The 14,657-nt window shown below is 40.4% G+C and overlaps 1 protein-coding gene across 2 annotated transcripts in view; it reads right to left on the bottom strand.

Annotated features, from left to right (window-relative positions):
• SPSB4 (splA/ryanodine receptor domain and SOCS box containing 4) overlaps positions 1-14,657 on the bottom strand; it is an 85,949-nt gene that overhangs the window by 49,235 nt on the left and 22,057 nt on the right. Inside the window, exon 2 of one of the 2 annotated variants that reach the window (XM_082055407.1) lies at positions 13,309-14,161. In XM_082055407.1, coding sequence (XP_081911533.1) covers positions 13,309-14,002 — 694 coding nt within the window. In that variant the 5' untranslated portion in view covers positions 14,003-14,161. Of the gene's footprint in view, positions 1-13,308; positions 14,165-14,657 lie in introns of both variants that reach the window. The other variant, XM_082055406.1, reaches the window with a different exon arrangement.

Below are 14,657 nucleotides of genomic sequence, written 5' to 3'. Positions count from 1 at the left end.
AGAGACGGCAGTTCCGTGCAAGTTTGGGAAACAAGTCAAAAGAGACACACACATACCCTCAGAGCCTGCTCAATGGCAAATCCCTGGACATGCAAGTGTAAGGGACATCCAGGAAATGCCTATAGGGAAACTACACTTAATGACTACACCTTCTAATGTACTTAGGACATGCATCTTTGTCAACCTAATTAAAACCAGAAATCATTTACTGTTCACCGTTTTTCCTACGAGGCAGGAAACAACCAGAGACTGATGGCAGGAGAAGTGCCCCAGAGGGCATTGAATTCCCTGCTACAATTACCCAGCAAAAAGGGCAGTAACATCTTCGGAGACTCCTGTCTGCACCAGACAATTATGTGCTTAATAAAGCAGTTGGTTTCATTTCTCCAATAACAGCTGAATGTATTTTATGGATATTTCAAGACAGGCCCTAAAATGGATAAGAATAAATATATGCATTCATTCATCTTGGATGGCCAATATGGTGCACAGATACTTTGCCTCTGTCTGCGGAAGCTTATTTGTCAAGTTATAGTGCAGCCAAATGTGCAAGTCATTACCTAAAAAACAGATAAAGATCTGGAGAAATTACAGGTCTAACCCTGCTTAATCCAGAACACTTCATTCTTTGAAAGTGTCGTGTAATACCGGACATCAGCCCTTATGTGAAAAAGGCTCCCTTTGCTTACCAGTTCATTGCACTCTGGGTAAAATGGGAAAGCAAGCTCCACAGGTCCTGCCAAACCAGGTCAAACAGCCCTTCAGAAACCCTGAGACTGAGACCAACTTCATCACAGAAACAGAAGCAAAAGGCCCTTTTCAGCACCAGCAGTAAGATCCAGAAGGGCCTTTAGCCAATACCTCCCGACCAACCAGCTGAAAATCCATCTTTTAGATGGCTTCTCATTGTACAAGGTTGAAGAAGGATCTACAACTGCATCAGTTCTATTGGGATTTTCGATATTAAACAAAACTAACTTCTTGACAATCAAAGAAATTTTCTTCTAAAAAAAACAACCAACCAACCAACCAAAAACCAACCAACCAACAACTTTCCAGTTCATTCTGGGAATGAATTCCCATTTAGATGTGCTCAAGACTCATATAGACAGCTTTGCACAACTACATTTTTATGTCTTGCTCACTTGGCTTACCTCAATTTCTTCTAAAGGCATGTCTCACTTTTTACCTCAAAACACTAATTTAAAATGATATTCTCTGCAGATAAACTTGAGACCCAGCATTACCCATACCTGCCTGCTGGCAGGAGGCATTCCTCCATCCCCAGATAAACTAACAGAGACGACTTCTTGCATGAGGAAATACCATTTACCAGCAGCCTGTGGATTTCAGGGAAGCACACAGCGTTACTGAGCTCCGCAGAGGATCAGGACATTATTGCCAGAGCAGCATTGGGAAATGGATTTACCATCTGCCTTCTTGGCTCAAAATCTTAATCCTAAAAGCTTGAAAAACAAGCTTTTTTACACTTAGTGTGTGTTCTCATATTGGTTACAAAAATGTGGTTTTCTTCATCAGCAGCTGAATAATTTAGTACCGAGCAACCTCCCAAGTAGAAAGAACATTTGATTACCATTTTCACCTGCTCTAAGAGCAGATTAGTTCCTATAAAACACCTACTTTCAGGTATTACTTCAAATACAGACCATGTAAAGTCAGTCAAAAGCTGTAGTTTAAAAGCCCAACCTCTTTTGTAAAAATTAACACTGCAAAAGCAGTTGTGCACTGAGGAGAGAACATACCTAGAAGACGTTAACATTAATGGGGTTTGCATCTACAGCTTATCCTTTGTATAAGGCTGACTAAACATACAACAGGAAAAATAGCAAATAATGACATTTGTTATTGCGAGGAATTGTAAACAATGGAAAAACAAACAGTTGTACATAATGTTAATTAAGCTCCCTCCTGCCTAATTATTATTAGCATGCTTTTTTAATTTTCATATAGCAGTCTTCCTCAACCTTGCAGGACTCAATCTTCATGACACTGGCAAAATTTCTTAAAGCCAAAACACTATCTGCGGCTTAGTTAGGATCTGTGACTATAAAATGCACATATGGAAATATCACTTAATGGGAGAACTCATGCTGACTTAGGAACATTTGCATTTGCAAGCAAGTTTGTTGTCTTCAGAGTGTATGAGGGAAAACTGACATTTTCACCAGCTACAGTATTTTGCTTTTTCCTATTTAATGTATCATGCTTCCTATAACTGTTTATTAAGATGTCTCAATAAATTGATCAAGTACACTTAAAGTGAATTTCTGCTAAGCCAAAGTGACAATCATTCAGGATAAAGGGGAATAAGTGATTCAGTAGACTATGTTAAAAGTGATGTTTAGATGTTATGCTCACTCATGTTTCATACACAAAATGTTTCTTGACACTTGCATTTTAAGGAAGTTTCTATCAACACAGTCATCTGGGGAACAGAAAGCAGCCGACTAGTCAGATGAGAAGTGACTTGGAGCTCTGGGATTTGATGACCGGCGTGTTCAAGTGGGTTGCTGAGAAACCCTCCACCACAACAGCGTAAGGGGTTTTCTTGCTCTGAAAGTAGCGCTATACACAGAAAGAAGGGCCACTTCCACAGTACTGTATTCCCCAACACATTTCAGGGGAGGCACTTCTAAGCATACAGACACCCGAATAGGTGGTTTTTAGACATTTTTTGGAAATAGTCAATCTCTAGCCAATTTGTGCTGCAACTCTTTCTCAGCAGTGAGTTTTCACCCACTAAATACGTATGCAGCATACAGACCCCCCCCAACCAGGTAGGTTCTCACACCTTGTACCGCAACACCTCACCAGATCCTGTGTGTCTAGAGAACCAGAGAAACAGTACGTGGATAAAAAGCAGAAATACAGAACTGCTGCTGCTCCACAGCCAGAGATGCTGCTAAAGGCAGAACCCCCTTTGGTACAAAGTCCTCACCATCATTCCATTTTGTTCCATCTCCATTCCGCTCTGAAGACAAACTTATTTTCATTAATAATTTACCATTATAGCATATATATGCATTATGTATTAAAGATGTTTGGAAAAAATTGGCCAGAGAAAGGCTGGAAGTTCCTCTGTGCAAGTGATTTAAGAAAAAAAATATTGCATTCTCGGCAGCTGTTGTTTGCATACAGATGCTAGCATTGTTCATGCTGCCAATGTATCAGAGCTGCATTGTGGAAATGTTGCCCAGGATGATGATAGAATGCTATAACTCCAGTATTTTAAGTACATGAAGTTATATGCTCAATTTTGAAAATGTTTGCAACGTCGATGTTTTAGCTTCTGCTTTATTCTCAGTCAATGAAATTATAAAATGCCTTAAACTTTAACTGGTGATCAGTTATACATGGAAGTTAATCTGCCATGTAGAAATAACACACAATTTTTTAGTAAGTCTTCAGAAAATTAGGAACATGAATTTTAGAAACAGAAAAGTCCATAATAAATTAATAATATTTCAGTCTGCAGGGTTAATTCAGCCTCTTGGATCCCGAAATATTAATAGCTGACTCATTTCTAATCAAATTGACAAGTTCAGTTGTAAAGTCATTCATGACAAAAGACCCACCTGTGAGATACCAATGGCATCACAGTGATTCCTGAAATACTGAAAATACACAACAGATTTCTAAAGTTCTTTGACTTCCAGAGGCTCTTAGTTTGACTTACAAGATCAAGCAGTTACCAGCAGTCAAGAAAGTCCAGCATGGCTGAACTTAACCAGGAGGAACCAGGGGAATTTTCACTCCCTACCATACAGTTGGGGGCTGCAATCTGAGCTCCTCTGCTCCTGCCAGAAAAACTGCTGATGAAAGAAAGTGAAGTAGGGAGGTTTGGTCATTCAGGAGCTTGGATAGTCCTGACCTTTCCTTTCCCTGTGTGCTACTTGATTTACTACATCAAGGTTTATTGGCTTCCATCAAAATCTCTGCATCTTTCCTTTTTAACCCTCTTACCATACTTCCCTGCCTTCTCTTTTCCTTTTAAGCACTAGTGCTCTTTCAAATATCTCTTCCTAGTTCTCACTGGTACTTCTCACTTTACCTCGTAGTTTTCCTCCTCCTGTGACACACATTAAATTCTGTTGCACGTGGGTCATCTGTCTCTCAGGATATCATCCAGTCTTTGTACACTATAGCCTTTTTTTCAATGGCTTGTCCGACCAACTTTAACATTTAAATCTCAATCTAAACGAAAAAGAAAGCATATGTTAGCATTACTTCCCTTCTTGATGTTAGACAATACCATTGAAGCTGGTTTCTTAACATAACACCAATGCAATTGTGTTCCCTGAAGCCTGCATGGACCAGGTGAAGCTTCTTATCCTCCTTTCCAAAGGCACCATGAACAAATTATCTGGAAGTACAAAAGGATTGGCTGTAACCAAATACTAACGTACACTTGATGGACTGCAGATTTTGCAGGATGTTTAAAGTTTACCCTCTGATCTCTCTGAACTTTGGCCTTCATTTGTTTATACAGGCAGAGGCCAGTAGGTCATACCACTAAAATAAGCAAATTGTTTACACATATGGCAAGCACGGATGGAGCAGAAGTGTAGTCATGGCTACAACCATCCACAGCATATTAAAGCAATTACTTTAGTTAAAATAACAAAGATACAGTGAGTCCACGTACGTGGTAAGGAGACCTTCCAGTGCAATGAAACTCAGTATGAACAAAGAAATGAGTTGGCATTTCTTCAGAAGCCAATACGTATGTTCCAGTCCAGTCTAACCCCAGTCACTCACGGTAACAGTCCTTGTTTCATAAAAAGTGGCAGCCTTTGATACCATCAGAGTCAAATTTAAGTGCAATCTCAGCCCTGTGGCACTTAATACTGCAAAGACTGGAGAAGTTTACGGAGCGAGGCTGAGCGGCAGCTGTTGCTGCAGCGGGCACCCCTGGGCTGCCTCTGTTTGACCCCCAAACTCCAGCACGGTGCCTGTGTCTGGATGATGCATTTCACCAGAGGCTAGAGAGAAGTTCTTTGTTCAGTGAAAATACATTATTTTCATAATATTTATGCTAGCTTTAAAACTAAAATTTGCTATTTAAAAAAATCATTACATGCTTAAAAAAACGTAATTCCTAAGCCTTTAAAAATTATTTTAACCTTTATAAAGACCTTTTAAAAAGCCTCTCCAAACAGCACATTTTACATAACATGAATGACCTGGAAACAAGGCTTTTCCAGAAGCAAAAAGCAATTCAATTTTGAAAGTGAGAATGGGAACCCCACACTCCATTTTCTTTTGATTGACAGAGGAACATATTTTTGAGAACAGTTACAGGCTCTCTGCTTAAGAGAATCCCCCCCCAAAAAAAAAGAAATGAGAAAGAAATACTACAAGAAATGAGAAAAAAAAATCACCAGAATGTAAAAGAAACTAATTGCTTTTTCTTGGTTAAATATACTGCAGCTGTCAAGCTTGCTGAAACCATTTTTTTAGCTCCAAGATGGTGTATCAAGGCTCTGTGGCCAATTCAGTGCCATACTGAATAGGCATACAGATACGTGGCATACATGAGAAGAGTATAAAACATTTAGAGTTACTTTTTATTGAAAAGGAGAAGCACATCTTTAAGGTTCATGTCCAAACAATCCATGCAGACCTGAGTTCCCATTTGCACTGCAGATGCAGCATGCTGCGGAAATCAAACTGTCTGTTGGGACAAAACGCAACTGTGAATCTCAAATAAAAATTATCCTTTTTTCATGTTACCTACTTGCTTGCTAAAAATCCATTTTGGTTTCATACAAATCACTTTTCTGGAATGAGATAACTTGTTTGGCCAACCAGTTCTAAGAAATTGCTAGAGACAGAACCAATAAATAATCTCTTAATAAAAACAAACAAACAACAAAAAACCCCACAGCCCAAGGATATGCTAAGTCTGGAAGTTCATTACTTTCAGAAAAAAACATTCACATAACAATGTAAGAGTATCTTCCTCCCTTATTGAACATCTGAGTTTGACATACCTACGAAATTTGTGTTTTCTTAGGCACATCCCCAGAAAGCAGAGGCACAGCTTTGACCGGACCCCTGCCTCACTGGCCGCCTGCTCAGTCCACTCTGAACAAGCATTACCAAAAATATTTTTATCCAGTGCTCCTAGTGAATAATCTTCCCATTGCAGACACTCTGGGCACCAATGCTGAAGATGTGCAGCTCCAACCCAGCCATGCAGAATCCCAGCCAACGAGCAGAGGGCTATACAAAATGCTCAGTTTGTTTCAAATTACGAACAGGAATCCTCTTAGAAGTGTCATCATTTTATCTTCTGTATTTCACCACCAACTAACATTTAAAAATAACGTTTAAACAACTGAAATAATCCTCATAGTTCTTGTACATAGTTCTCGTTCAGCTGTGTCAATAACTTCTAACATCTCTGCCTCCACCCTGAGTTTCAGTGCTGAACACTGAAATGCCCCATCTCGCACTTCCAGTGTCGGAGGTTTTTCAGCAAAAATCAGGTTTGATAATAGGCCTGAAGACAGATGTGATCATCAGTCTCACCTCAAAACAGTTTAAAGTTGAAGACTAAAGTTATTTAAATTCTCTGTATATTCACAAAGCCAACAAAACGAGTGGGAGCTTTGATCCAGTCCTGTGCTTGCTAGCAGGACTTGTCATTTGTTATCTTCAAAGGGCAACACAAAGCTGAACCTGAGAACACAGGGCCTGTCATGCTCCATCAGGTTTCCCCGGCGGCTGTCCCAGGGAAACTACAAAATACGCCAGCTCTCAGCCACCCAGGACTGGAGAGAAAAGATTCAAGGAAGAAATGCAGCCAGAAAAGGAACACAAAAGGATGACTTGCAGCAGAACTTCCCACCTCTTACCAGAGTGAAACATTATCTGGGAGAAAGTGGGGCACAGTGCAGTTAAAGGCTGCTGAGCTCCCAATTACAGCTGCAAAAAGCAAAGCCCGTTCTGCCACTTGCCAGCTCTGCAGTGTTTGACCTCACAGCCTCAGCACTGCTGCACCAGGCTTTACTGCTGGGCAGCTTTCCTCTGGGGCACACAGGGACACAGCACTGTCACTGCTTTCAGCGGAACCATCTGCTGAACACGGCAGCATTTCTAGATGTGCTCATTTTGTGGCACATTACCTGTAGATCTACCATAAAAATACGGGTTTTGCTATAATCTGAAGACTGGTATAAAAATCGCCACTCACCACAATATACTCCAGGAAGATCACAGTCTTCTCATGTTCACCTTTTTAAAATGGAATTTGCTCTGAGCCCAAACTAGAAATCACGTTGCTATCTGGTCTTCCTAATAGAGGAGCTACTGTCTTTTAAAGGAAGAAAAAGAGGCCATCTCCAAAGAGCTTGTGATTAGAGAAGAAACTGCAACGGCTAGACAGACAAATTATCTTAAGGAGAAATATAACTTATGAGGAAACTTTTATGAAAACATAGTCAAGATGGACAAAACACACACATTTTTTTGGCAAGAAGTTAGGTATATCACCGGATAATCTATTGCAGAAGCATCATTATTTGCACTGAAGCTTGGATTTATGCTATACAATGCCCAACAGCAATATGGATAGAACAGATCTAAAAATAAATACCCTTTACAAATTTCTACTTCTAATACAAACCTGTAAGAATTTGTTCATATTGCTCAGCAATTCCAGCATCACAGCTCAACCAAATTCATAAAAGGATTAAGCAAGGCTATCAATTTTCTGATTGCTATTTTAGAGTAATACATACAATATTCAAAGTATAACTTCAGATTACAACTTCTACTTTCATTTTGAGAACAGAGGTGTAGTCATTGCTCTTCAAGGTTTTTACTTCTTAAAAACAAGATACATGAGAAATTAGTGGAAACATAATCAGAACACGCTAACATGAGTTAGTGTTAGCAGTTGCCATGGCACCGTTATGAACCAGAGAAGGAAGAAAAAGCACAGGTATGTCAGGATGCAAATAAACCATAACACAGCTGTGGACTAGGGATGCTGCTTCTCAGCCTCAGGAGCTACTGACCTTAAAGTATGCCAGTACCTTCTTATATTTTAGGTCAATGATAACTGGATTCCCTGCTAAATAAACTAGACTAGGTTGTAAGAGAAAAAATGTTATCTGTAAAGCTAATGAGTGTCTTAGATTGCCTGAGGAGTCTATTGCTGGAGGTCTTAATAGGTCAAAGTTGTATAAAAAAAGACAAGGCTAATCTTAAAAGCGTAGGAGTTTGAGAAGCTCTTTCTAGCTCCGTACCTTCATAAGCAATCCCTTGCTACCAGCCTGAGGTAATCAGATGATTCTCTGCATGATTGCAATTAATTTATACAAATGAAAAACTCTGAATATGCAACATTCACCCCAAAAGACCATTACAAAGACCATAATGTAGTGATTTCAATGCAAGGAGGAAAGGTTGAAAATTAATTAGAAAGTGTCAACAAATTAGGATTAAAGGACACGAAATGCACTTAAGCCAGGGAAGGGGAGGTGCACATGGAAGACAACCACAAAACCCCTAACTATCAGATTCCTGAAGTAGGAACTGACAATGCTGCTTCCTGTTATCTCAAAAGCTGAAGATTGATTCTCTATGGCATTAGCTGCTTCATTACTACCACTTCATCCTCTGATTGCATGTCTGTAGATAAAAATTCTTCATAAGGTTTAGCAATATTGGATTTTCAGAGTACGTTACTTCCATTGTAACATCCAGAATAATGTATTATAGAAATATCATATAAAGCAAACTGGTTTTGATAAAAAACATATCCATTTAAAAATTTTGATTTAAAACCATTTGGAGGAAAATCCACAGTCTGATGAGAGATTACATATTTGTCCTGGCAGTTAACCATCCTGCAATTTTATTCGTTATTCTCTTTGGAACTTAAAAAGGCAAAAGAAATTCTAAGAGTAAAACATGGCTGTGCTGGACAACAAACATTATTACCAAGAAGTTGGTTGGGCAGCATTACCCCAAAATCTTGCCAAACTTACTCATATCTAAGAAATAACTTCAGGATTTATAACCAGAAACATAAAAAAATCAGTGGTAGTGGGGTGCGATTTCTTCATCTTCAGTTATTGTAGTCTACTCGACATGTCATAATACAGAATTCAAAGTTCTTTCCTCTCATATGCAATTTCAAGACTTTTAAAGCTCATTTAAACATTTAGTCATCCTTCCTTCAAGCAACTGCCCAAGAGTCAAGAGTTTAGGCAACTGTTTGGCAAGTTGTCGCTTTCTTTAAAATTGTGATGATCACATGGAGACAGTGTCTTCAATTGGGATGCATCCCACAACATATCCCAACCAGATGTTCCACTCCAAGGCAGCAGCTGTAGCAGCCACTGCTGCACTTCCAGCGAGAGTGCACGTTGCAGGACAAAGAAATGTGAAAGCCCTACAGCAGGCATTTTTAGAGATGGCCAGAAAGCCTGTGCTGATGCAAACCTCCATATGTTTCTTCAAGACCCTCATGAGAACCTGACGTGCTGACATACATACATGGGAGGGTTTCCAAGACCAGCAGAGCCCCTCCAGCCCTCCTGTGAGCTCTCAGTATTTCATTTCAACAAATCTCTGCACTGTCACACAAGGATGGCTGGAAAAAAAAAAAGTCTGTCTGCAGCCTCACTCTGCCTTCTCCCTGCCTAGGAAGATATTAAAGGCTAAGTTTTGTACCTTTGAGTTGCATTATGCAATTCTATGTCTATGGATCACCTATTATTATTATATACAGAATAGAGACCATCTGCTTTGCTCTTTCATACCAATTCAGAACAGGACAGAGCTGGACCTGTAATGCACACTTATAAAAGCATTTTGACTTCTGGAAGTCAAAATACTGCCTGTTCTGTCAGGTATTTTCAAGGATCAAAATAAATCACTCTTGTTCAACTCACCTACTCAATGACAAAGTTCTCCACCATGGCACTGTTATGTTGTCCTCCCACCACTTTGTTTAAACACACAAGTGCTAATGCATCAGTCATGATCCACAACGTACATTTACACAAAAGTGTTTTTCTACTTCTCTGTTCCAGCCTATAACTAGTCTTCAGGATTCCTCATCAGAAAACAGATATAAATAGCCTAGCTTTTTTAAAACATGCACATACCCTGATGAAAGAAAGCATCTGAAAAATAACATATACTGCATTTATGTTATTTGGGTTTTCTAATTCTTGTGATACGCAATGAGTAAGATGTAAAATTCCGTAAAACTTAGGCACTGCGCAAACATCACTGTGGTAAATACTGATAGTGCTTGATCAAAGTTTGTCCTGGGAAGAACTCAACATGCTTATGATGAGCACTCTCCACCCTGTGCCCCTGCCTTCCCTCCCAAACCCTGACAACTATTTGCAACTCTGAGTCTCTCAAATGTGAGTGAAAAACTGTTTTGTGAAAATCCCAACACATCATCATGTGATGCTCAAAGCAGCTTCTGAAAGCAGAATACTCTCTGGGTATCAGATGCAGCTGGCATCTCTTTTAACTACAGCATTATTCTAGGAGCAATACCCAGAGACCAGAGGGCACTCAGGTTCTCGATCTTTGACCTGCAGGCTTATCCTTCTATGACTCTGCCATCTACGCAGTAATTAACATACTTCAAAGTCTGCATCGTCTCTATACCACTACGACATATGTTTAAGTTCATTGCAGCTGCACAAGCCCATCATTTGATCCTTTCACTCTTTGCCAGGCAACTGAAATACATGGGCCTTTAAAGTATTCAGAGGTCTTCTATTGAAACAGCATGTGTTGAAAATGCTAGAAATCCCCACAGTCGAACTCTCCATTTGCTCTGCAAGACAGCACATAAACAACCATTGCAAGCTGTGGTATGCATTCTGAGAGTTAACAATCAATCACTAAATAGCAAGTTACAAGTCTCTGTTTGACAGCAGTTTCAAGAACAGCTAAGCTACTATTGCCAGATCTACTAAAAGCTGCAATCAGCAGTATGAGATCCTTCCAGGGAAGAAAAAAAAAAAAGATGAATTTGTAAGGTTAAAAAGCAAGCAAACAACAACCCCCCACATCCACAGACATACGTAGGTTCAAATGTATCGAAATTTGTGAATGCAACACGAGCATCTCACTCTGATTTTCAAAGAACAATTATAAAAACTGTACTATTAAGTGCTATGAGAGTGAACATGAAGATTGCCACAAGCTTGCACGGGTTCACAAGGGCTGCCTGGATAGAAATGCTTTTAGCAGAGAAGAGAGGTGTTTGCTTTAAAGCACCAGCTAAACAAGCTACTTTGGTTTCTTGAATGCTGTTTTTGTTACAGGACAGTAATGGATCAGTGAACATGTGATAACAAATGATGTGATTCCAGGATGTCAAACTGCCCCATGGCAAAGTGGCTTTAAACTTCCTCTTCACATGATCAGATTAACACTCAGGCCTAGTTTAGTTTACAAGTTTAATTTTAGCCATGGGTTCATGCTCAAAAAAAAAAAACAAGACTACTTTGACTTTCTCAGGGATAGTTTAGGAAGCTATCCTGCCTCATCCAGCAAAATTATCCCATGAGAAACCGGATGGGAATTTTTCTCTCTGTCATCTCACAGACCACAGCTATCCTTCTCTACTTAGTGCCTTTTATTTTATACTTTCTACCAAACCCATTCACATCCTCCTCCTGGTGTTTTCATCTTTCTAGAGCTCCCTTGAGCAGTCCTGCGAAGGCTACAAAAGGAATGCAGAACAATTCCTTGTGTAGACGTGGTGGACCAAGCTGAGCTGTACTTCGCTTAGTTTGGCAGATATTCCCAGTATTATAAAAACTGTTCTTGCACAGAAATTATCCAGTTTGCAAAAGTACCTCTCCCCCACCACCCTCCAAAAAAAACCCACCAGACCTGTCTGCACACCACTCTTTGCTATGACTAAGTAATCGCAAAATACTTACGCTCCTCCGATATTCCCCTGAAAAGAGGGATATGAAAGCACTCAGGAAGCTGCCATTTAGCATCTGGCTGTAATAACCTGCAGAACTTCTGTGGATAAAGATTCTTTCCCCCAGTGATTGTTACAGATGTTTATGAAGAGGTAATTTTAAGGTCAAATTATTTAATTATGTTTCTACTTTGTATGTCAGATGTAAGGCTAATGAGCAGAGAATTACTTTTTGACAGAAAAAAAACCACACCACCCCAACAACCTAATTGAAAAGAACAGAAAATTCCTCTAGAAATTACTAATTGAAAGGCAGGTGTTGTACACTTGCTATTACCCTCCTTTTACAAGACTAAGTTCCATTCATAGAGACCAAACACCATGAACGCTTTGTTCAGTCATCTATTTTTGTTAAATCCATGTATTTATATTCATGTTTCCTCCTATGGCTCAGATAATACAGTGCTAAACAAGAACAATGTTCCACTTGCTACCTTGTTCAGCCTCCCGTTCCCCAATTCACAGCAGCTGACAATCTGACAGGAGATACCTGGGCATGACAGAACGCCTGCGGTGCCGGGTATGGACCTGGCAGAGCTGGCCGGGCAGCGAGAGGAACTGGACAAGACCCAGTTCTGCAACTCATCTTTTGGTGGGCTACCGCTTCACCGTCACGGCAGCAACATGCTGCTGCTTACTACGCAACCATTTAATTTGATATTACCCCTTTGGATCAAAAATAGCCAATGCTTATCCAAAAACACATATTTCTGGAGAAAAAAATACCCTGAGAGAGCACCTTCTGAAACAAACTAAGGAACAGAGCTCTCTTTCATTGCTGAAAGCAATATTTGACCTGAGCTCCTAGATTTTCAGGGATCCACAGCTGCTTCTGAGGGTCCTGGAAAGGCAACTATGGAAAGAAGACTACTGGCCTGAATTCAAGTATGTTTATGCACACCATGTAAGAGTTCCCACTACTACAGGAAATTTTTACAGGATCCACAAATCCTATTTGAAAACCACAGATTTAAAACATATCCTCCAGTAAACAAAAGTTTTAGTGTTAAATATACCCAGAAGTTTCTCAAGATCTTTTTTCTCAGTCTGTTCACTTTCTTTGGACAGAGATTCCTTACTACTCTGCTTGCCAGAAGGGAAGACACTTTGATACAATCCATACCGTCATTACATGCCACAACCGACAGGTATTAGTTGTGGGCAGTAACTATGGGATGCAATTTACTCACAGTGGACAGTCCCCACCCTGGCACACTCTGCTCACAATGAAAGGATAAATAAAAAAAATAAAATCCTACATGAAAAAAGTCAAAAGATGTGTAATGAAGAAACATGGTAACACTTACGGTCAAGTCCATTGACGTATCTCATTGTTATTTCACAGTGCCCCCAAACTGCACTGACTATGGGGTAAAGTTTTTTCCCTTTTAGTCCTCTGAAGGCCACTCCAAGATACTGTCCATCTACCATGAAGCTAAGCGTCCCTTCATCCATATCCAAAACCACCAGTAAGGAGTCTGGGAGTACAAAAGACTCATCCGGTTCCAAAAAGACAGGATACGTGACTCCAGGCTGGTTTTTACAATTGTGGTAGAGTTTGTTGCGTCCCAGATCCCAGCCCCACGATTCACTATTGCTACCAACCAACGACGTGTATCCCACCGAGTGCAGCGGAGCTTCGGCCGTGGAGACGCCCACCACAGCGTGAGTTCCCCGTTGCCTCGTGGGCCAGTGGATTTGCCAGACGTGCAGGCCTCTCGTGTAGCCGACTTTGCCCCGGATGCAATCTGTGCTTTGGGCAACTGGGTGTCTATGAAAAGTCAGTTTGTCATCTTCCTTTACAAATATATTTAAGGAGCGATCTTCATTATTCCAAGCATGTTTATACTGGACCTCCAGCTTGGCAGGGGGCATATCCAACAGCATGTCCAGTCGTGCTGGCTTGCAAAAATCCGGGCCTCTCAGCTCTCGTTTAACAGGTCTATAAGGGGGCTCCCTCACATCCACAGACTTTATGCTCCCTGAGATTTTCTGGCCCATTGCTTGGCTGCAGATTTACAAAGGAGAAAGAAAAGTTGACTTTGGCCCAATGTTACCTCATGAAAGCACTTTTACACTGAGCCAGTGACCTGACAAGCTGACTGGATTTACTTCTCCTGTTTGGAGCTTTTTAGCAGCAGTGTTTTCAGAGAAAAAATGCTCCTGAAAGAAAGCAGAAAGTTTCCAGTTAGTTTAAGAAAGTCAACAGAAACCCCACAGCATATTTTTAAAGAACTTCTTCTTATCCCTAGTAGTTATTTAAAACACCAGAGCTGACAATTCCCCACTTTTTGTTCAGTATCCCACAGTGCTAAGCAGCCTGCCAGCAGGATGCTCTGAGCCCACCAGCGCACAGAACGCAGACAGTCATTTCCTCCAATTCATAATAGGATGCAGACATTCCCCACCTTCTGCCCTTCCACCCATTCTGTCTGGCCAAGTTCACAGCAGCCCTGAAAAAGGCGTACGCTACTCCCCAGCAACAGCGATAAACTTTACGTTCAACAGTAGCTTCACTTTCACTTGTGCCTTTGTTTCACAGTCTTAGAAATATGTGGGATGCAGAATCTCCTTTTATTTCTAACTGTTCTCTTCCCTGGGCCCTGGCAACACAGGGCTTCAGGTTCTGAACTGTTATTAAAACAAATGCAGACAA

The sequence above is a fragment of the Streptopelia decaocto genome, assembly GCF_964273445.1.
Source record: "Streptopelia decaocto genome assembly, chromosome: 6".
Lineage (NCBI taxonomy): Eukaryota > Metazoa > Chordata > Aves > Columbiformes > Columbidae > Streptopelia > Streptopelia decaocto.
The sequence above is the reverse complement of the archived record's forward strand: the minus strand, read 5'-3'. Positions and strand labels throughout refer to the sequence as shown.